Raw genomic sequence first — 24854 nt, forward strand, 5'->3', positions numbered from 1 at the left:
AAACCTGTTCTGCCTCAAAAAGTATTGTTTTGAAAACTTCCATATCTCACAGTGTAATCAACACTATTTGTATTCCAAAGTATATATGCCAGAGTGTAATCAATGCCATTTGTATTCCACAACATTATGATTTTTAAAAACAACACCAGAGTGAAATCAACACCATTTGTATTCCACAACATTATGATTTTTAAAAAAACACCAGAGTGAAATCAACACCATTTGTATTCCACAACATTATGATATTTAAAAACAACACCAGAGTGAAATCAACACCATTTGTATTCCACAACATTATGATTTTCAAAACAACAACAGAGTGTAATCACCTCTACTTTCACAAGTCTCCAGTAGCCATCATGATAAAGAAAATAAATTCAGTTTAAAGTAATCTTGCCTTCTTTTCCAACTAATCATTTCTTGCATTCTTTTATTACAAATTTTACTTTTAAATGGCACCATGCAGACTGTATTGTGCTGACAGAAGGTAAAACCTTCTACCTACCCATCCACCCAATTGCCTACTATAAGAAATAAACAATAAGAACATTCTTTACTATGATATTAAAGTAGAGGTATTATTATCAGCCAATAAAAACCAGAAATTAAAAAGTAATGTTGTATTCCTTTTTAATTGTTCTTAAAATCTGCTGGACAAGCTAATATATATATATATATATATATATATATATATATATATATATATATATATATATATATATATATATATATATATATATATATATATATATAAAGAATACAAATCATATGTTGAATAACAGTCCTTTCAGCAAGGGATCACGTGTGTCAGGGATTGATTAAGATAAATGCAATAAACTGACAACGAACAGTGCGAAACTAGTATCTAGCTAGCTTGAGCACTTTCGACCCTTTAAAGAGTCTTTTTCTAAGGCAAATACAAAACGCTGGAGTATTTGGACTAATATTCCAGCCTCTGTCCAGGGTAGGCTGGAAAACCCTGGACAATTCTAGCATGAAAAATGCTGGAGTATTTGGACTACTATCCCAGTCTTCATCCAGGGTAGGCTGGAAAATCCTGGACAATTCTAGCATGGAAAACCCTGGACAACACTAAAATTTAGCTGAAAATAGCTGAATTTTTGTATGAAAAAAGAGATATTAACAGCGATGCAAGTTTTATTTGATGATAATTTCAAAAAGAACATGATCCAAATTACCCCAACCAACTCCTTATATGGACAAATAAAATTATCTTTTGCAGCCGACACATTTTCTTTTAAATAATTCTCTAAATCTGCTTAATAGCCTATGACTACTATAACAATGAAATATTTGGGACATAATCTGCGCTTACATAAATTTACATAAAATAATAGATATCATTATGGCTCATCAATTTCTAGGTCAATACAAATATGTTCCAGCATCAGCAACAAGCTGAAATAAACTAGTTAACACGTAATAGAGTTAAAAGGTTGAATTCCTGTAGAAACAGCCATGTAAAGTTTTGCAAACATAACCATTTTTCTGTTTTATTTGTTTGTCTTGTCTATGTTTTGTATTTGCCTTTGAAAAAGTTGAAAAAGACTCTTTAAAGGGTTAAAAGCACTCAGGCTAGCTAGATACTACTTTCACACTGTTTGTTGTCAGTTTATTGCATATATATATATATATATATATATATATATATATATATATATATATATATATATATATATATATATATATATATATATATATATATATATATATATATATATATATAATTTTCCACACCTGGGTGAAAATCATGAACTTTAAGTAATTTGGGAGTGAGAGTCAGCCATACAAACGTTGTGCATCAATAATTACTTTGCTTAGCAACCACAGGTGTGATCTCATTTGAAAAGGATACAGCATGAAGTCCACTCATCTAATTTCTTTACCCATTCACGTGTACAATACACAACTAATCTGCCATGGGTAACATGTCATAATATGCAATGTATTGTCATTAATATGGAAAGTTGGCCATTGAATATTTACTCCAACTTCAAACTGCATTAGTCAGAAAGGCTTTCTGAGTAGTCTAGTATGTGTTATAAACACAAAGATTTAACTCAATTTTTTTTAAAGCATAAATGCAGTTTCTGGTTTCTAAAGGTGTAGTAGTAACAGAGATAATCAAGTTTCATGACTGGAGCATCAACAGCACCCATTAAATTCACTCTGAACATACAATTTTTAAAGCTGTCACTGAAACATGAATAAAGGTCACAGAATAAAAGCTCATGAAGTCAAGAATTGAATGCAAAAGCTTAATAAAAGTCAATAAAAGATGATATACTGACAATGATGAACCTGATTTTTTGCAAGGGTGAGGTAGTACAGCTGTATCAGGAAAAGAGTCTGAGAAACGAACATCAATACAACATTTAACAAAGTTAAGCATTGATTACAGTGACCTATTTTTATGAGGGGGTAATACTCATCATGATACATCCTTCACCAAATTTCCTAAGTCAGGGTATAACAGTATATACACAGTGTGCCAAAAAAATATACAATCTTGAGCTAAATGCAGAAACTGAACTCAAGCTGGTAAAATGTGAAATGTACGTCACTGTGACCTTATTTTGTGGTAAGGGTATAGTACTTATAGAGATACATACAATTATATAGTTTAATGATTCTATCAAGAACAGCTTAATAAATAAATTTAAATCACATCATTAAACCAAAGTTAATAAATCATGAAATATAGGTCATAATGACCTACTTTTGTGTTGAATGTACAGTATTCATCAGGATGCAACCCCTAACTATATTTCATGATTCCAGATATAACAGTATTTATACAGTGTGCATAAATGCTGTGCTCAAAGCTGAGCTGATTGCAACACCTTAACCAAGAATATACATCTAATGTACATGTGTAAAGTCAACCCTCTCACCTGGGGTTAGGTGCAATGAAATTCATTGCAAACTGTTACTATAGACCTAGGAAGACAGAATGGTTGTACATATGTACATGTTTTTATCTGTGATGACACCAATACTGACAGCAACACTAGTGGTAGTACACTAGCTTTAATCTGCTTCACTAATGACTTTAAACGGACAATCTGGATGGATTTTGGTGGTTAGAAAATTAATTTACATAGTTATGAACATCAAATACAAGTTTTTCATCTTAGTTAAAAAGTAATTCGGGAGGGAAAATATTTCTTTGTTAAAGATATTTAGTATTGAAGGAACTGTTTTTTTTGTATCTGTGCATTCCACTGAGTTCTGTTAGTGTTAAAAAAATAAATGAAAGTGGATGAAAAAGAAAACCAGTCAACTTCAGTCTGTGATTTGAGGAGTAAAAATTATGCACAAAGACCACAATCAGATTAAAAAATTCACACTCTGACTGCAACAAAAAAATTCTTGTCAAATACTTTTAGAGCATGCAAAATTCCATGTGCATTAAGCTGCTTAGAAAAGAGAGACCGCACAAATTTTTTTTATATTGTCTGTTGATTGAAGATGTCAATTTATTTGTACCATGTCCCACAGTGGGGGTAAAAAAGAAGTATATTTAACAAGAACAAACACATTCTCCATTGTTTCCTATGTAAATAAAATCCCTGTTGTTTAAATGACAAATCTTGCACCATACATTCTCAGTGCCCATAAAACTGACTAAATCAAGTGTAATCTCCGTTTAATGAAAATTTACTGAACTTAATCTTAATCTTGGACAGCAAAAAACACATTTGAGTGTCGTCACACTGTATGCAGATTTGCAAAATATACAGCTAGTGCTAGGTCTCGGGTCTAGGTGTATGTCCCAGTCAAACTACTCATTTTACTACCATAATAATTTGCAAGGGCTTGATTTTCCTTGACAGATTTAAAACAGTATAGATATATTCATGTGAAAGTCATTTTATTTTGGACTAAATAATAATGTCCAGATTCTTTCTGACAATGGATAAGTACTCTGAATATTTCATTTACTGCCATATTTGAACAATCTTTACTAATACCAGCCATGGCTAAAAAAATGGGTCTGCCCTATGAACAGATACCAAATTTTTCACATTTTGTTGGGTGGGATAGGCCTGAAATTATTATAAATAATGTCACTTAAGTAACTGGCTGAGTTCTGACAAACATACAAAATTTGAACACATTAATCTAATATGACAGTCAAAGTTTAATTGTTTTTCATTTACAGAATATTATCTCGACAACATATGATTCTTTATTCTGAATAAAAATCCATGCATCTAGCTAATGAACTAGTTTCTTGTACTAGAACATATAACAATGAATATTGGATTTTTCTATATGAGAAGATCATCAGTAACACTTCAGATTGTTTCAGTATACATTTACTTGGTAAAATTCTCAAGAATTTATGATAAGTTACAATTTGGGATGGGCAAACAAATAGATGAGTAGTTCATACAAGGCAACAAGTTAAAACTGAAATTTAGATACATGTATGGGATGACATAAATCAATACACCACCTGCAAGCCACTGCAGCATTAATTAATCCTCCTGATTATGCAAATATTTATCTTTTACTATATTACTTTAAATTTTAAAGAGCTGGAACTAATTTGAGACTCCACAATCCATCATCCTGACTGCAGCTTTACATCTTATATCAGTAGTTTTTCCTTCATGCACTTAATGCACTCAGGTAGTCAAATTAAGAAAAACATTCAAGTTCCCAAATATCTTTTTGAAAGAATAAACCTTTAAAAATTAAATTGCCATGATGCTAGACAGATTACTCCCAAAGTAGAAAGGGATTATGGGTGGCTTTTTAAAAAACATATGTCCCGTGTTCAAAGGGATCATCAAGGGCAAAACTAGGCACTAATCACAATGTAGATATAAAATACTGTGGTTTCAGTGTGTGTGTGTGTGTGTGTGTGTGTGTGTGTGTGTGTGTGTACTTGTGAATTTTGATGGCTTTGCAAGAAGGGGCATTTTTGTTTGTTCTTTAATTTGTGGATTTGCCTCTTGAAATTTGCATATTTATTGGCATTTTGTTTGCACATTAATTTATATAAATACACAAAACAAAATATAAACAAGAAAAATATGCCAAGTGGCTTGAATGGTCAAACATTGCCATAGCCAAGATGAGCACAAATCAAACACCTGTTAAGAGCAATCCTAACACTATATTTTCCTCTAAGTGCTCAACAAATAGAGTCAACAATACCAAGCCAAGCAGTGACTTACATGTATACGATCTAAAACCATCGTCTATACTGAAGCACCATCAGCATGTTATTGATAATGTCATTATCACATGTTTGAAACAGACATAACAATGTAGTCAGCAGGCTATGGCAACCTTTGATGAGTAATCTAGGAAACTGGTCTCAGAGTTGACTCTAGCAAGCTAGCATTTTGCAAGTTACAATTAGTAAATTGATAACTATAAAAACAAGTTTCTGGCATTGATATTTTGCATTCAAATTTCAAGTAACTTCCATATTCTTGTGGACAATGAAAATAGCCTTTTTTTACCAGTTGAAAATATTACAAACTACAAAGTTCTGCTAGTGCTAAAAAGTATTAAATTTTAAGCCCTGAAAATAGGAGAGATCAGCCTTCCATGACTTTGGGAAAGCTGGACTTCTGTAATTTTTCAACTTTGGAATTATGTATGTTGCACACAATTTGGGTGTGGCAAAAAATATACCAACAAGGTTATTTAGTGCTTTTTTCTCTTCAAAAATCAGTGAATAGCGTACTTGCATGAGCTGTAATTTTATTTATATCATTTTTAATCAGCACTTGTGCTTCAAGCAGTATTTTTTTTGGTGTATTTTAGTCTTGCTCTTCTTTTGGATTAAAAATGAGTTGATGAAATTATATCTGCTCTTAGGGCTATTTAAACAGGAAAATTTTCTACATTTAATTAAAGTTTTACTTGCATTTATCTATGCTTTACATAGATTATTTATTGAATGGATCATAACTATTTAAATCTTAATTCACAGAGACAATAAAACACAATGACTGCAATTTAATCATTAATGAATTGGTAGTTTTTTTACTAGCAGTTTTATTAAAAATAAAGAATATGTATAATTAGTAATGAATTTAACATTCGTACTTCGTGTTATTATTTGTGGATGCTTTTTTTCATTTTCAGTAATATTTATACTTAAATACATTCTGATCTTTCTCTTGTTTCCACTCTGTATCCTTACTGGTCTCAAAACACACTGATTCAAGGTGGAGTGGAAAGTTACCAGATACTATATATATAATATACATGTTCAGTGAAACAATATACAAGTAAACTGATATATAATTTTTTTATCCAAACAGGTTAAATAAAACCAACATAAGTAAAATCTAATATTGTGTTACAGTAATGAAGCTGAATGGTAAAATCATTGAGCTTTGTTGATCACTGGGAATGAAAAGGTGGGGGGGGGTACTTCTGCATCACGTATGGCACACTTTTTATTTGATCCTTACAATTATAATTTGGAGCAACCATGAATGTACAAAAATTGGTACCCCATCAAAAACTATGAAACCACATTATTTAAAAATCATGCAGAATTTAAAATTTCAGCATGTACGGTAAATCTAAAATAAAATTATTATGTTTTACACAATACACCAAACACAACAAAAAGAAATGAGAGCTCGAGTATTTATTCTTCAACTAGGTATATAAATGATACATCCATCTTAAATACAATTTTGGCATATATTGGGAGCATATCTGTGGCACACACCAAAATGAAAATGATGTGTAATTGAAGTCATCAGATGAAATTGCACTGAGCCTTTCTTTTGATTTTTATATTATTCATAAGGAAGGAAAGCAATATAGAAAGTCTCATGTATGTGGTACATAAAATATTTTATATACATGCCCTAGATGAAGCCATATTCTGGACATGAGGAAAGCATATTACACAGTGCAGAGAGAATGAAAGCACTGGAAATCAACTATGAACACATAAATGTTAGTGACACATGAACATATCTGGTATAACAGACAGTGGACCAGTCCTAATATCTTGATCAGGTGGTCTTCCATGCTGTCATGGTAGCAGCACCAATATGAAAGGAGTGTCCACTATACAAGGTTTGACCCACATGAAGAGTTTGAAATGAACTGCATAAAATATGTGTGAACAAAGCTTGTGTTAGTGCCTGGTTAGATGGATTCACAAACAATGGGTCCATTGAAAGAGCACCCATGGTTTTACACACATGCAGGAATTTCACCATTGCTGAATAAGGCAGATTTTTATTGTTGTTGTTGTAGGGTTTAATGCCATTTTTCAGCACACGATAGGCTATACATGGTGGCCAGTATTAATGGTGGAGGAAGAACCCGGGAAAACCCCGGAAAGAACCACCGACCCACAAGAAGCTACTGGCAAGTTTTTTCACATACCCACTTAGGCCGAATCAGAGACTCAAACCCACGCAGACAGAGGTGAGATGGCAGTGATCCGTAACGGAGAGCACTTTAGAGCACTCGGCCACTCGGGGCCCCTCGAATAAGGCAGAAAAGAGTTGTTTGTCCAGTAATAATACAAAGTATAATCCCTTTGCAGAAAGGATCATTTTTGGAGGATTTAAGTTTCAAAATAAAATAATCAGAAACAACAGAGACATGTTGAAGACGTAAATGGAGTTCAGTATCAAACTTAATAGCAGAAACAGTAAATTCTCCACTGCAAAAAACCCCAAAATGGAACACATGACACCAATTTCAAATTTCAGCATTTAAATCTTAAAAAGTGTATTTATTATAAATAAACCATTTTCCAACACTGATTGACCCGAGTCACATTCCCAATCACCAAAGTATGCCAAGTTCATACGTGACTATCATATATGCCATCTTCAAAAAACTATATTGAAGCAACAGAATGTGCTACGTCTCTGTTGTCCATTTAAAAAATCTGGTACAAAGATTTTTTTTAAATTAGTGATCTTTCATTGTAAAAGTAAAGAAAGATGACTACTATAATAGAACTGAAGGAAGATTTCTATAATTTGGGGATTTTGCTTTCACCGATACATACTAAACTAAGTGTTTAAGAAGATTTAAAACAACCATAAATATTTTAATTTTTGATGCACATTGTATTACTTTTTCAGTGTACAAAAATATGTATGTATAAAATAATTATCATTTTCAGGCATTTTATGTAAATATCAAATGAATTTCACTTTAAACCCATTATGAATGAAGCTGTAAAATTATGACAGAACTGTTAATCTCAATGTTCACACCTGCAAAAGATGGGATATTTGTTTGCTCTGAGTGAATAATGGATATATTTAGCCCAGGAGATGAACTATATCACTTATTCATTTACTGCAAGCAACTTTTCTTTTTATTTTAAACAACTCAAATGTATTGGCTAACAATATGTATAATAGACAGAATTAGCATATTTCTCACAGTATCACGCTCAGCAATGTCAGTGACTTATTGTTATTCTTGTGCTAACGTTCAAACTTAACTTTAAACTCTGGCATTGACTGGCCAGTGTTTGAACCTTATACAGTTATATGACAGAGTTGAGTCTGTTTGAGCATATGATCAATTTTTTTTTAAAACCACGGACACAGTGAATCCTACAGATTTGTCAATAAAAATAATCACTAGGCTTGCTGCCATCCCACTGGCAATGTCTCAAAAAATTAATATTCTTCCTTTAAGAAAGCAAAATCTCCATGAGACCCATTTTCTGCAATCCTGCTACAAGGTCTCTTTATGTAAACCCAGCCAGGAGTCACTTGCCTACAATTTACCCAGCCTGAACAGGTAAGAATAACCAGAAATCTGATGGTCAAGCAGCCAGTCTCAAGGCATGAAAAGCTCAGCTTGAAAAACTAATTTTCAGTAACAATGACTTTTTAACTTGCACTTCTCAATGTACTCTCCTGTACCTAATCATCTTTTGTTTTTGATCCAGCAACCTGAATCTGCTAAAGGCATCAGTACACTATCAAAATTACATGTACTTATACATTTTCTCAATTTTTCCATAGTTTTTATGAAATTCAATGCATCAGTTACAAGTTCAGACATACCAAGACTATCTTGGCATTAGCTTGGACATAACATGACAGAAATCATCATAGGTCCATTTTCTGCAAACAGTTGCAAATTTTGATTGAAATTACCGGGGCCCCCGAGTGGCTGAGTTGTCTAAAGTGCTCTCTGTTACAGATCACTGCCATCTCACCTCTGTCTGCGAGGGTTCGAGTCTTGGATTCAGCCAATGTGGGTATGTGAGAAAGCTTGCCAGTAGCTTCTCATGGCTCGGTGGTTCTTTCTGGGGTTTTCTCGGGTTCTTCCTCCACCATTAATACTGGCTGCCATGTATAGCCTATCGTGTGCTGAAAAATGGCATTAAACCTTACAACAACAACAACAACTACAATAATGATCGAAATAATCAGAATTTTGCAAATGAACTTTCTGAAACTGGCTGAATCACACCTGTTTGCTTTGTGATCCGACAAAAAAGTCATCCTGGCTGAACTTGATGAATACTTTAATGCAATACTGCTTAAAATGAATGCCATGTCACTGGTCAGCAAATACTGCTTAAAATGAATGCCATGTCACTGGTCAGTAAATCTCCAGGGAGAATATATACATGATTAAATTAAGGACAACAGTATGATACAATAACATCTGACTGGCTCAAACAATGTAGTGATAAAAAATAAATCATAAGCTTGATTTGTTTAGTGATACCTTAAATACCATTACACCTTTTGTGTAAAGTAAGGTAAAACAGTTTGTCTACTGACCAGTAACAAGCAAGACATTAGAAATTTGTTGAATCTGGTATTTTGTATTTGTCATGTCAATTGTAGAAGATGTTTCTGTCCAACAGAGGTCTTTTCTAAACTGCAAAATCATCTTTTGAAACTTTTGAAAATTTATTCATAGGTAGACAGTATTGTATAAGATGTAAACATGTTACAGTACTTATGCTAGTATCAAAGTCAATTTTTTTTTCTCACTTATGCTGCACTTTGATTCAGTGGTAAAATATGGCAAAATATTGAAGTAGAAATATTCTATGCATCAACAGGCACCTATACGCAACTTGCTTGGCAAGTGTACCAAGTTTGGATGAAATACACTGCATGATTTGAGAGTTAGGCTCAGTAAACTGAAATGGATTACAAACATAACTATATTCCCCTCCCCCATATTAAATTGGGCTGAAAATAATTAACTATTGCCCACAGAATCAGAGTGAATTTAATTCATTGAGTACCTATTTTTAGGCATCTCTTGGTTGCTGTATACCACAAATTTAAAAACTCAACAGTGGCTGTTTGAAATGTAACTTACCTATCAGATGCATAGTAATGAAAATTCATATTCAGCAAAAATATAATTCTAGGTAGGAAAACCATGAAAACTGATTTAAATTCAAATTATACAATGACTGTAATAATGCTTGTTAAAAGAGCAAATTATTAAAATCATATGAAGTTAAAAAGATTTAAATAAAACTCATATGCCATCATTATTTACCTTTACTGTGGGCTGAAACATTGTTGAGACAGCTTTGTCAAACACTCTTATTTTCATGCATTAAAATTAATTTTCCTCACCTAAAACCTTTATATAAATTAATCTGGTAGACTTAGAAATATTGAAGATTTTTGGCATGCTGTAACCAGGTGAACAGTGATTAGATCATTTCTCATTCAATGAGAATTTCCTGAGTGTTCACAACAAAGCAACCTACAAGATGAGTCAATAAAGACAATGGATATCCAAATCTTAGCTGAATAGCGGTATAACTATGGAGGAAAAGACTGATGAATTCCTCCAAGATAGTGATAATCCTTTTGTAAATATTGTCTAATCTTGTAAATATACTTTTTCTTTCTCATATTGGGAGAAGTTGTTCTTAGTTCACAGGAGTAATCAATTTTGTTAGCCTACACAAGGCTGTGAGAATATTATTTTGCAGTTGGCAATACTTTTAGCTGTTTACATGATACTTTGACTACACATCAACATACAGTCTACACTCATTTTTCTGATAAAAGCCACTTCATTTAACTCCTTGGGATAAATCCCAACTGTCCAATAAATAATTATTATCTAAAGGTGTTGTATTGTTCATTCAGATTCACCTTGAGTACATATCTATTAGACTTGATACTAACTGCCATGTTGTCTGTAATTTTTTTGTACACATTTTATCGACTATATTCTTCAGGTAAACAAATATTTAAATTTAAAAAGAGAATAATTTTAATTTTTAACTAATTTTTATGTTGAAAAATGCATAATTATAATAAGAAAATAACTTCACTACATGAAACATCAGTGTAAAAAAATTTATCTAATTTTCATGGATTGATGTTGTATGATGACGAGTCCCTCAAAGGAACTGACACTAGACCAGGCAAAAAGAAATTCCAGAAATTCAACTTCTTGGTGTTGAAAACAATTATATTCTTTACTGTAACAAAATTTTCAAACTAGCTGGTGTGGCTGGCATATCAGATGCTAGATTGGTACCCATTTCCTGCAGGACCGAGCAGACACCATTATTTGTCTTTTTGCAAAAACAACATATCAGTATGACCATCCATACAGGAGGAGTAGCGACAGAAAGATTTTCAAGACAGTTTTAGTGACAGCCATACAGATGTACTTTCATCTTGGACCAACAAAGTATTATAAGTCCACTGGTGAAAACCCATGTTGATATGTATAACCATACGTTGGGGATGAGTTGAGTTAACAATATTTTCACGGTGGCCACAAATGGTAGCCATGTTGATAGTCCATTTGTGTCAATATAATTTAGGATCAACTAGACACCATAAAACTCTTCTGATGAAAAATAAAACCATGTAAAAATGACTTTCCGTTGAAGTGGACTAGCCATAACTAGATTTTCATAATGGATGTCAAATCAGCGCCATTTAAATTTGGACCAAGAATACTTGATAAGAAGTTTTCTGGTGAAAATCTCATGTTGGTATGACTGTTCTGGATGAGTAACAAAAAGACGGTCATGATGACTGCCATGGCAGACATGTTGGATACCAAATGCACACCATTTCCATTTTGGACCAACTAGACATCATAAGAAGCCTTTCAGTGAAAATCCTATGCTGATATTACAATTTATTTTTCAGGAGAAGTACTGATATTAAGATTTTCCAGATAGCCCCACTATGGTAGCCATACTGGATGTCCCAGCAGCGATATTTTCATTTAGGACCGATTAGACATCATAAGAAGTCTTTTAGTGAAATCCCCATGTTCACATGACCATCCACTTAGAAGAATTAGTGGTAACAAGATTCTCAAGATGACAGCAGTCTAGATGTGCAAGTGGTACGGATTCATTTATGACCAACTAGGAATCATAAGTCAACCTCACGTCAAAACAACTTTTGTTCAGGAAGATTAGAGATAGCAAGATTTTCATGATGGCTGATGTGGCAGCCAAATTGGGCATTGGACTGGCACCTTTTTATTTAAGAACAACTCAACATCACAAGAAGTCTTTCAGTAAAAAACCCATGTAGATATGACCATCCATTCAGGAAACCTATGTTAATATGACCATCCATTCAGGAACCCCATATTGATATACTCATCCATTCAGGAAACCCATGTTGGTATGATCATCCATTCAGGAACCCCATACTGATATGATCATCCATTCAGGAAACCCATGTTGATATACTCATCCATTCAGGAAACCCATATTGGTATGATCATCCATTCAGGAACCCCATACTGATATGATCATCCATTCAGGAAACCCATGTTGATATACTCATCCATTCAGGAAACCCATGTAGATATGATCATCCATTCAGGAACGCCATACTGATATGATCATCCATTCAGGAAACCCATATTGATATGATCATCCATTCAGGAAACCCATGTAGATGTGACCATCTATTCAGGAAATCCATGTTGATATGACCATTGATTCAGGAAACCCATGTTGATATGATCATCCATTCAGGAAACCCATACTGATATGATCATCTATTCAGGAAACCCATGTAGATATGACCATCCATTCTAGAAACCTATGTTGATATGACCATCGATTCAGGAAACCCATAATGATATAACCATCCATTCAGGAAACCCATGTTGATATAACCATCCATTCTGGAAACCCATGTTGATATCATCATCAATTCAGGAAACCCATGTTGATATGATCATCCATTCTGGAAACCCATACTGATATGACCATCCATTCAGGAAACCCATGATGATATAACCATCCATTCTGGAAACCTATGTTGATATGAGCATCCTTTCAGGAAACTCATACTGACATGATCATCCAACCCATGTTGATAAGACCATCCATTCAGGAAACCCATGTTGATATGATCATCCATTCAGGAAACCCATGTTAATATGACCATCCATTCAGGAAACCCATGTTGATATACTCATCCATTCAGGAAACCCATGTTGGTATGATCATCCATTCAGGAAACCCATGTTGATATGGTCAGTCATTCAGGAAACCCATGTTGGTATATGATCATCTATTCAGGAAACCCATGCTGTTATGACCATCCATTCAGGAAACCCATGTTGGTATGATCATCTATTCAGGAAACCCATGTTGGTATGATCATTCATTCAGGAAACCCATGTTGACATGTTCATCCATTCAGGAAACCCATGCTGATATGATCATTCATTCAGGAAACCCATGTTAACATGACCATCCATTCAGGAAACTCATGTTAATATGACCAACCATTCAGGAAACCCATGTTGGTATGATCATCCATTCAGGAAACCCATGCTGATATGATCTACCATTCAGGAACCCCATGTTGATATAACCATACATTCAGGAACCCCATGTTGATATAACCATACATTCAAGAACCCCATGTTGATATAACAATCCATTCAGGAACCCCATGTTGATATAACCATACATTCAGGAAAAGCAGCAATATCAAGATATTCAAGATGACCAAAGAAGGCAAAATATATTAATTTTTAAGAGTGTATTCTTGATGCACATCAAATTAAAATGAAATCCTGATCTGAATTATTACAATATAACAGCAATGATCCTACACAGTTTATAAATGAGTGCAATTTCTAATGTTCATACATTATATCCATATTCCATTCAGTTGCTTTAAGATAATTTATGTTGAGTATTATAACATCATTTGAGTGCATCTTAACATGTAAAAAGATCATCAAAGTGTCACATAAAGATCAAGACAACCTGGCTGGCACATCAAGACAACCTGGCTGACACATCAAGACAACCTGGCTGACACATCAAGAAAACTTGCCCATAGACAACCAGGCTCACCAATAAAACTAACCCAAAGACATATAAAGAAAACTCACTCCAAGACAACCTGGCACATTAGGAAAACTCATCCAAAGACATCCCAGTTACATCAAGAAAACTCTCTCCAAGACACACTGGCATGCTGAGAAAACTAATCCCAAGATGACATAGCACATAGAGAAAATTCAATCAATGACAACATGACACACTGAGAAAATCATCCCAAGACAACCTGGTATATCAAGAAAACTTGTCCCAAGAAAATCTAGTACATCAAGAAAACTCACTCCAAGACAAACTTGCACATTGTGAAAATTTGTTCCAAGAAGACATGGCACATCACCATAAAAACCCCAAGAAAACCTGGTACATCCAAAGACATCTTTGACCCTCTATCATAATACTTTCCACCAAATCACACAACAAAATATTCAGACAAATCAAAGGCTGATTTTTGTATAATATGAGCAAGATTTTGAGTCTGGTAACACACTAGTAACATGCTGGTAACACAGTAGTAACACACTGGTAACACAGTAGCAACACACTGGTAACACACTAGTAACACACTAAAACATTTTAGTAGAAATTTTATCAAGAGACCAGACTTATATGTTTAAAGTATAGAAACTCTCTGAAATTTCTATGAATAAGAGGGCAGCATAGGAAAACATTTAGATTATGATGACAGGAAAGTATAAATATGATTATAGTATAAATATGATTATAGTATAAATATGATTATAGGCATGTGCTTAAAATAAATTCAAATTCTCATTCCAATACAGTGAGTAAGAAATCTTAAATACCAACACCATACACATGTAACTACTTGGACATAAAAATTGAATTCATGCTGGAAGTTTCAACAAATTTGATTTTTTTTAAAATACGTTTGTTCAAACTGAGGTCAAACAAAAAGAATTACACAAATTTTGGGATTAACTAACTTGATGCTATACATTCTTCCTACATGCCATTTATTTCCATAATTTTAAGAAAATCTAAGTTTTAAGTTTGTAGTTATTAATTACAGTTAAATTTGATGCTCAGACATTTAGACATCTGACTGCCTGAAGTTTGTCAAGAATCAGACATTTGGTCTGAGCACGATAATGCTGCTATAATCCTTGCAGACTGTGTCCACAAAAATGTCTTAGCACAAATTTCTGTTGAGATTCAAAACACCACTAAAATCACATCCAACCTTACAGCTGTAAAACTTATCCAACATATAAAACAAACAATATTAAGCTAATTATTCAAGTCTGGCTATTATACATTAAGTATCAGTAAAAATACATTTCAACAAACTGTTTTCATGTGGAGTCTGTCTACAAATCTTTTCCTAAAGACAATTTGTTACTATAAAGCAGTGGTTCCCAAAGTGGGGGGCAGTGGGATTACTGGGGGGGTGGGGGCATTAATGCTGAATAATGCTTTTATGGGGTAAGGTAGGAGGCATTGAGGATAACCAAGGGGGGATGGCCCAAAAAAGTTTGGGAACCACTGCTATAAGGCATGAACCTTGAAAATTTAACAGAAGAGTATAACTGAAGCTTGGATATATATATAACACATAGTTATTCAAGGTCATTGAATTCTGACATTCTACAAAAGCGAAAAAATTTATTAAACAAAAAATTTATATTTGAATTTTGACTTTATGGTTTGTTCACAATTTTTCACTGTGGTCCATGTCCATCCCCAAATATTACAACTTCATCCGATGCCATCTTAATTGTATGGATATTTTTAATGCTAAAACAATTATTTCTCAGGTACAGGCAGAATGTGACCCAAATTCTGCAAACTATTGAATCATGTACTCTCCTTTGCACCATGTCCCCCTTTTATGTCAAATATCACAATTTCTATCAAGAACACTGATTTAGTACATCTAACCTGTAAGCTATACAAGTCAGCAAACATTACACAATTTCTATCCACTGTAAATCACATCTCCTAGCTACAATAAAGAGTATCTACCATTTTCTAATCAAACATAAGGCACCAAAATAAGATACATGTACATACCTATTCTAACCTGGAGTACATACAATAGGCATGTATGAAATTAAATATTTATGTATTTTTGTGTGCACACCATACCTGCCATAGTCCCAGACAGTGTTGGGGTTTTTTTAGACTCAAAAAGCGTGTTATGAGATCCCAAGGGTGGTCAGTGCATGAGACCACCAAAATATTAGGCAATGTCGTCCAACTGAAAATAAGCCAATTCTTTTCATATAAACCTACAGATAGTATTTGGAACTTCAGATCTGATTAACTTCTCTGGGGTTTTCTCAAAGCATTTAATATACTTAGAAAGAAAGATTTAATTGGTGGCCTATTGTCAAATATCAACTCCCTGCACATATACATGTGCAAACACTCACATAACCACTTACATTAAATAAAACCATACATCAAGTTTCTGTCTTTGATTTCCACAGGATGACAAAATATATGCTTAATTTGATATAGTTGTTGTGCTTTCAGTAGTTGCTTTGAAGGTAATGCAAGTGCTGTTAGAGTTCATCTCTATGTTCACTAGAGACTGGATGGTACTGTTGTCCAATCTTCCCTGCTGGATTCTCTGAGTGATCACTGGTAATAACAGTTGTTTACAATGACCATAATGTTAGCATTGTCAGAACTGTATATGAGGCAGTTTGACCATGAGTTATGCTTGTCTCTATAGAGAAATGAATGAAGGAGTAGAACATCACATAGTTTAATGGACGTCTTACAAGTTATACAGCAATAATAAATGCATCTGTCCAATAAGGGTGTTAACGCTTTATCAACACAAATCATCTCTGCATACATGAGTATAGGCTTGTTAATTTCTTTCAATCAATCTATTTCATGGTCAAATTTCCCTGAAAAACCATGGGTCAATTAATAGTTAGTATTAAAACAAAATTAGGACAATGATTAAAAAAGAGAATGTTCAGTTCAGTGTGTCAGATATGCTACATACAGGTGGTGCTACTATTTCGATGGGTGTCGTATACTTTTTGTCAATACGAAGTTTGCAAGGAATTAAATACTCCTCTTTGTTGTTGTGCTTGACAAAGTAAAACTCGATCAACCTGGAGTTTTGAAATTTATTTTTGCTGGACTGTGCAGGTAGTGTACTGCTTCCATAATCATACTACTAACAAAAAATGAATCCCACTTGAATTCTATTCCAACAATCAAAATAATCATGTTTTGCATTGTATATATGGATTAAAGATTGTATATATGGAATGAAGATCTGACTTAAAAGAAAGATTGCTGCTTATCACAAACTTTTTTAAAGTTGAAATTCATATTATCATTCAATGCAATGATGTGTTGAATTTGTTCCACAATTATTCTTCAGTACATATTTAATTTGATGTACTGAATCAGATGAATTGTATTCTACTTTGTTTACCCAGCAGGTAATATATAAATTAGCTAAATGGAGCCCCAGCAGGTGATATGTAAATTAGCTAAATGGAGCCCCAGCAGGTAATATGTAAATTAGCTAAATGGAGCCCCAGCAGGTAATATGTAAATTAGCTAAATGGAGCCCCAGCAGGTGATATGTAAATTAGCTAAATGGAGCCCCAGCAGGTAATATGTAAATTAGCTAAATGGAGCCCCAGCAGGTAATATGTAAATTAGCTAAATGGAGCCCCAGCAGAATTTGACAGAACACATCATCCTACATATTGTCAGCCAATTAAGTAATCTCTGAAAGGTAGTTGTTTATCTGATCCCATTAACTTTAATTTGCTTAATTCAGTGGCATGTCCTAAGGATAGGTTTAGCTGAGCTGTTTACTTTTCATACGCATACTACAGTTTACATTCATATATCACAGTAGTCACGACAGATAGGGGTATTTTTGTTGCTTGAAAAAACTTTGGGGCTAAAGTTCCTGAAAATTTTGTTTTTCAAAATATCACCATGTAGGTGGGTTTGGGTGTCCAAAATCATGCTTTTAGTGTGACATAGCATATTGTAGCAGGTATGGTGCACACATGTGTGTGTGTGTGTGTGTGTGTGAACAGCAGTTCTTATGGATATTTGTGAAACAAATTTGCCATAATTTATATATTTCTCTTCATCTATCAAGTAGCAGATAAGGATATATGTAGATACTAAAAGCCTGTAAATTAGAACACTAAACTAACTCAATATATTTATAAGAAATTGGTAAATGGACAAAAATGCATGTGCAAAAAGAAAAATAAAGAATATATAATTTTATCTTTCTCACCTGCATATACATGTAACTTCAAATAAGGACTAAAATTTCACGACTCCTAAACTTTTCTATTAACTTTATCAAAGAGAAGTATACAGGTGACAACCTCCAAACATAAAATATGAAATCCTTGGTTTAAGCCATTTGGTACTTTTATCAGCATTCCTAATTTGTTTGTACAGAATGTCATTATTTTAAATGTTAATTTTAAAAAAAAATCCACATTGTATTCATCAGCAAATGCAGTGAGGATATTTTTCCCCTGTATAAATACCAGAAGGTAAAACAAAAAATATATTCTTCCAACAAATGTATGGGGAAACTGTGCTAAATCTGATCTTAACAGGATTTATAAACTTCATAAACGAGCAGCATGCATAATTTTAGATGCATCTATTGATCATCCCTCAAAAGCAATATTTACAGAACTCAAATTGTTCACAATATATGACAGGATAGATTTTCACAAGGCAGTTCTTGTATATAAATGTCTACATGGAACTGCACCAGAGTATCTTCAGGACTTATTCAGGCCTTTTGCAACACAATACCAGTTGAGATCAATATCACATGGAAACCTTCTACCATGAAATCTAAGAACAGAACAATTGAAAAAGAGCTTCCAATACTCTGGTACAGTTCTGTGGAACAAGCTCTCACTATATGTAGAATCTGCTAAAAATATTAGAATATTTAAGAAGAGATATCATGAGCATGTATGTGCTTCTAATAGATAATGGAATTTAGTATTTTAATACTAAACATGTCAAAATAAACAGTAATTATTGCTATCTTCATATAATGTGCATTGTTATACTCTCCTTAGAAGGCCTCAAGGGAGAATAGTCCTTGACTAATGAGTCACCCTCTATAAATAAAGCATTATTATTATTATTATTATTATTATTATTATTATTGTGTGGTACAAATGGTGCTACAAAAATGTAATATTTTAATAAATGTGTTTTTTGGTACCACAAGATGAAATATATCAAATATTTACAGAGGAAAAGAAAATTTTATCTCTTGCTGTAAATTACATATTTGACATTTTATATATTATTTTACTCTATTTGACCACAAAGCAAGTCTAATACTGCAATGCATCTCAGCTGATTTAGAACCTTTGTCAAGGTAACAAGGGGAAATAACTTCATAGAGACATGAATGGTGTTCAGTCCAATTTCTTCAGTGAAAAATAATTTTCCATGCATGAAAGGTAATGCAGTTTCCATTTAAATATTCTAGCTCACAAAGTGCTAAATTATATTGCTGCAGGTATAACCTTTATAGTCAAAGTGTTGCATGGCATAATGGGACATCTTGTATTTTCACATGTGAAAATATAATGATATTATTTTTACATATGAAAATATAAGAATGATAAAAATATGAAAATTACTGAAATTTTTTTCTATATTTCACACTTCAGTTTTAAAAAAAATAAAACCAAGCCTTCTTTATTTCCATTTTGTTATACATTGTCATGAGTGTAACTAATTGGTTAAGATAACATGGATATGTTATGAAGTGAATGAAAACAAACATCTAATTCTTTTCTGTTCCAATGAAAATGAAATATTCTGGACCTTTTTTGATGCAGTATAACTTTCAATAATGAATGGTAACATATAAAACATCTGTTACTTATAATATGTAACAGAATGCCAAAATTGTATTAATAGATAAGTGTTTTATATTAGGCAGACATGTAATGACACTTGCTCTTACTTTTTTTAATCATAGTTCAAACATGAATGTTTCTGTTTTAAGTTAGTTTTGAATCTTCTGTAGTTTAAAACCCCATGTTCAATGGCATTATAACATTTTATTACAACATTTTGACACCCCACCCCCCAAAAGTTGGCAATGCCACTGATAAGTTTGTGGAAGTAGCATGTCACTAGAACAAAGAATCCATTGATGTAGAGACTGCTGGGCAGGGAATTTGTGATACAACTGTAAAGAAAAGGAAAGCAATCCTGTGGAAATCAAGCTAAAACAACTAATGCTACACCTACAGCCAACATGGCCATCTGAGTAGATCCTACAATTAATATGGTCATCAATAAATCAAGGGAAAAAAAATGAAAACAAATGATGACATTTATCAAAATGACCTATGCAAATACTGTGCATCCACAAACTCAGTAGACTTTTAAATGTTATATCACATTAAGTACATTGAGAAAATAAATAGATTAGATCCCAATTACTAGTCAAAATTATCAACAACAACTATTAAAATAAAACTTTTAGTAATCTCTTATCTCCTAACATAATTGTTCAACATCTTTCACTTTATAGTTCCAGCTCTTATTTCTCCATCGTGAATCGATACAGCAAAAGTTAAATAAAGATGTGTTCTTTTCAAATTTCAAAACTCCATGAAAGTGGATTACTTATTTTTCAATATTCTTCATATTCTTATCCTCTTTGCATGCTCTCTAATTTTCTCTGTGAATTGCCTAAAAGAGTTTAGGAAAATATTTAATAATTTGATCACCTGTAATACAATGGAAAAAATTACAATACAGTTGGTCCTGCTCCAAAAGTCCTCATTATGCATTTCAGTTTGATATAGTACAACTGATAGATCCCCATCTTTCTTCATTTACAAAAAGAGAAATGCACCTGTTAATTTTGGACAATCTATTACTTTTAATGGTAAATTGTGAGAAACTGGTGGGAGTAAATTTTAGCAGAGAAATAGATTTTTAATCAAAAGGTTCCAATATCTGACCTTTACTAGTTTTAAAACTTTTTCATGCAAAAGACACTATAATAAAGATAATATTAATTTAATGCATTGTTTTTAAGAATAATTTCATTCCAGTGACAGAATTTTAAAAAGTTTTTAAATATTCTAATATACTACTATGGGGAGTTAACCCATCATGAGGTTGCATCACAGCAACAGAATGTAAACTGACTATCTATGGTTTGAAACAGATGCAAAAAAGCTATCGTTTTGTTAGTTACAATTTCTAAATTACTAGCAAGCAAAATGAACTACTGTACAAATCTTTTGCTAGTGATAATTCTATAGTCATATTTCAGTTTTATTCAGTATGCTAGTGGGACATTTAAAATAGGCCGATTTTTTTTTGTTCTAGTAGAAAAAATTACAACCATCAAAATGCTCTAAGTGATGAAAACAGTTCATTTCAAGCCATGCTACTGCTATATAAGAACTGAACAATGGCCATACATTTTTGAACATAGTGTAAAAATGTGGAAGCTGATAACATGAGATGTTATTCTGCTTGAGCTACTGACTCTTTTTTTTATATAACCCTGTAATAGGTTGACCACTGGGTTGGGGAACCATCCCAAGGTCCCCTTATAGTCAAACATTTCTGGTTATCAGACAATCTAGGGATAATAAATATAATTGACAGAAAAAGAAAACACACACATGTATACACACATGCATATGGCACACAATCTAGGTGACATGGACTTTGTGATATTACAGTATTTTGTTCCTGTTTACCATCAAGTCAGATACCAGTTACATATTTATTATTGAGGTCCATTTTTGAAGAAATTTTTCGTCTTTTTTATTTACTTTAGCAGTGTATTTTTCAATGTTCTTATGCATTGCAACTATTTGCTTAAAAGCATAACTAGAAGGATTTTTCATATTGAATATGCAAGTATAAATATAATATTTTGCCAAAATAAGCAGGAAATTACACAAACTGTCCAGTTGTTCACTACCTAAGAATGTTTCTTTTTAGGACAAAAGCACAATATTTGGGCAAAAAGGTGCAAAAACTTCAATAAAATGGTACCAAAACTGTGAAGTAATATTGCAATGATAAAAGAGATGCTCAATACTTTCATTTTCACTCTTACAGAAAGTACATTTGTTGTCATCTAATATGTAAACTCTTTTCAGAAAATCATTAGTAGTGATTATTCTATGGATTAATTTAAAGTTAAAAGAAATCAACTTGGTACCGTTGGTACAGCATTTTGTCCAGCTATAAATCTCAGACCAATCTACTGACTCTTGGGACAAGCTGCGCAGTAACTAAAGTAGGCATTATAATGGCACATCATAACATCATCATCCACTGATGAATGCACCATAGCCCAAGGAAGATTTGCGTGTGATTTGGATTTTTAACATAGCTTTAGCAATTTTTCAGTCACATCGCTATGATGTATGCAGTGTGGCAGTTTATAGTGATGTCTAGCACTGGGGCATCATGCTGCAGACATGTAGCAAAATATGGTGTCGCACCCAGTCACATTATCCTGACACCAGGTCAACCATTCCTAACACTAACTCTTAATGCTGAGTGCCAAGTGTGTCAGCTGCTAGTACCATTTTTATAAGTCTTTGGTATGACTCAGCTTGGGTTTGAACCCGCAACTTCCTACATCCAAGGTGAACACTCTAACAACTAGGCCACCGGAGTAGTCAGATTTGCAAACATGGGTTTTGATTACATGAAGTAATAATAGCTTTTACGTTTGATTTTAGACCAGGGAAATGCTCAAGGAAAGGCCACTAGGGTTTTCTACATGCACTATATGGTGAAACTCTTGGTTATATATTTAAAGCAAAAATATTTTTTTGTGGCAAAAATGGAAATTTATTTATAAAACAGTATGAATTTCCCAGGAAATTGGGAATGCACATTTATGGAAATGCTATGTATACCACAATCCCTTACTATAATCAATTATTTAAGTGGGATCAATACTGAACAATAAAAACTGGGAGTATATTTGAGAACAAAATATCATGGATGATAACCTACCTAGCTGATTAGAATTTATTATGCCCCATTGGTGTTAAGTAGCTGAGAGCAATCTAACATAGCAAGTCTTGTCACATGAAAGCTGATATCATCTAATGCACTGAGTGTAAACAGAAAGGCCTAATTGAACAAAGGGGACATATATTGAATTCAGCAATGACAGAGCCAATGCTGATATAAAATATCATTACAAATTTCTCCTGAAAGCAACTATTTCTTTGAAAATAATTTATCACCCACACAGCAAGCTTCTAATTAGAAAATTTTCTGCATCATAAGCAACATTCCCTGGGTTTCAAATGTAATTATTTACACATGTTCAAAAAATTATGTTCATTTTGAAAACTAGAAAGAAAAACAATAAACATTAGGACTTTTACTTAAAATCTTGTCTTTAAAATTATTTCTTAAATTCTGATTGTTTATACAAGGAAAAGTTAAAACATTGTTGTTTTCCTAAAAGACAGTCACAGGTTAGAGCCAGTGTAAGTTCTTTAATTGTTTATAATTTTATGAGTCTTTAACTGCTATATTTGTTAGAATCATGAATAATGAGTCCCAGTGAGGTCCAAGAATAAAGAGGTATTTGTCCATTACCTTATTACTATGATGTAATATGCATGTCTTTTGAAATTCAAGGGTGGAGATTCATGATAAGGTTTATTTGAGTTGCAAATAACTGTAGTATTTACAGTGCTTAACTTCTATATAATGCCAATTATTGAAGTCATAAAAGTAACCTGGTGTCATAAGTCAGACCAGGTAACAATAAAGCTGTGTCATAACACTGTATGAATAAAACAATACTCGTATATGGTTTACCTTAGCCAAAACCTAAATTCATGTGAAATAATTTGAATCGTCATGATAAAACAAAAAGTATCCAATAACTAAGATCCATTACCATACCTGCACTGTTAGAGGGCCAGTGGAATAAAAAGGACTTTAATTGGAATATATATACATATATGTTAATAGGAAGGAAATGGAAAACGTAAATACATAAGAAAAATTTACCCTGACAGAGAGTTGACAACTTAGGGTATCTATTCGTAGCTCCTCTGCATCTGGAAAAGATTTCCTAAAGCTATCAGAGAATACTTCATGAATCCTAACAGTCGAAGGCATCACTGGTAGCTCATTTGCTGCACAAATATTAGATTTCACCACTGCTGACATATTTGTTTCATCATTCCATACTCCACGTGGGGTCACCATTTTTTGGCCTGTTATTTGAAAAATTGGCCCCAAGTCTTTTATGGCTGCAGGACCAATTTGGGGCAGGGTTTTGACATGTGATGTTTGAAAATGATGTCCCTCTCTCTTTGGTAACCAAGGACTTTCAGTAATCAATGGCAACATCATGATCGACAATAATGCCTACTGCACCAGCTAAATTTATAAAAAGCGAAGAAAAATGGATTCACAATCTTCATCTGCTCCTGGGCACTTTTTTCTTTTTGCTGAAGTTTGTGATTTGGTAGCCTCATCACTAAATGTCATTTTTATC

The 24854-nt window shown here is 33.1% G+C and overlaps 1 protein-coding gene across 1 annotated transcript in view; it reads right to left on the reverse strand.

Annotated features, from left to right (window-relative positions):
* LOC149796461 (uncharacterized) overlaps positions 1–24562 on the reverse strand; it is a 170775-nt gene extending 146213 nt beyond the window's left edge. The window contains exon 1 of the mRNA XM_089960569.1: positions 24362–24562. Within this exon, the coding sequence (XP_089816695.1) occupies positions 24362–24562 (201 nt within the window). The remainder of the gene's footprint in view (positions 1–24361) is intronic.
* Between the last annotated feature and the right edge of the window lie 292 nt (positions 24563–24854).

Source organism: Sinohyriopsis cumingii, chromosome 6, assembly GCF_028554795.1.
Source record: "Sinohyriopsis cumingii isolate HCF-2022 chromosome 6, ASM2855479v2, whole genome shotgun sequence".
Lineage (NCBI taxonomy): Eukaryota > Metazoa > Mollusca > Bivalvia > Unionida > Unionidae > Sinohyriopsis > Sinohyriopsis cumingii.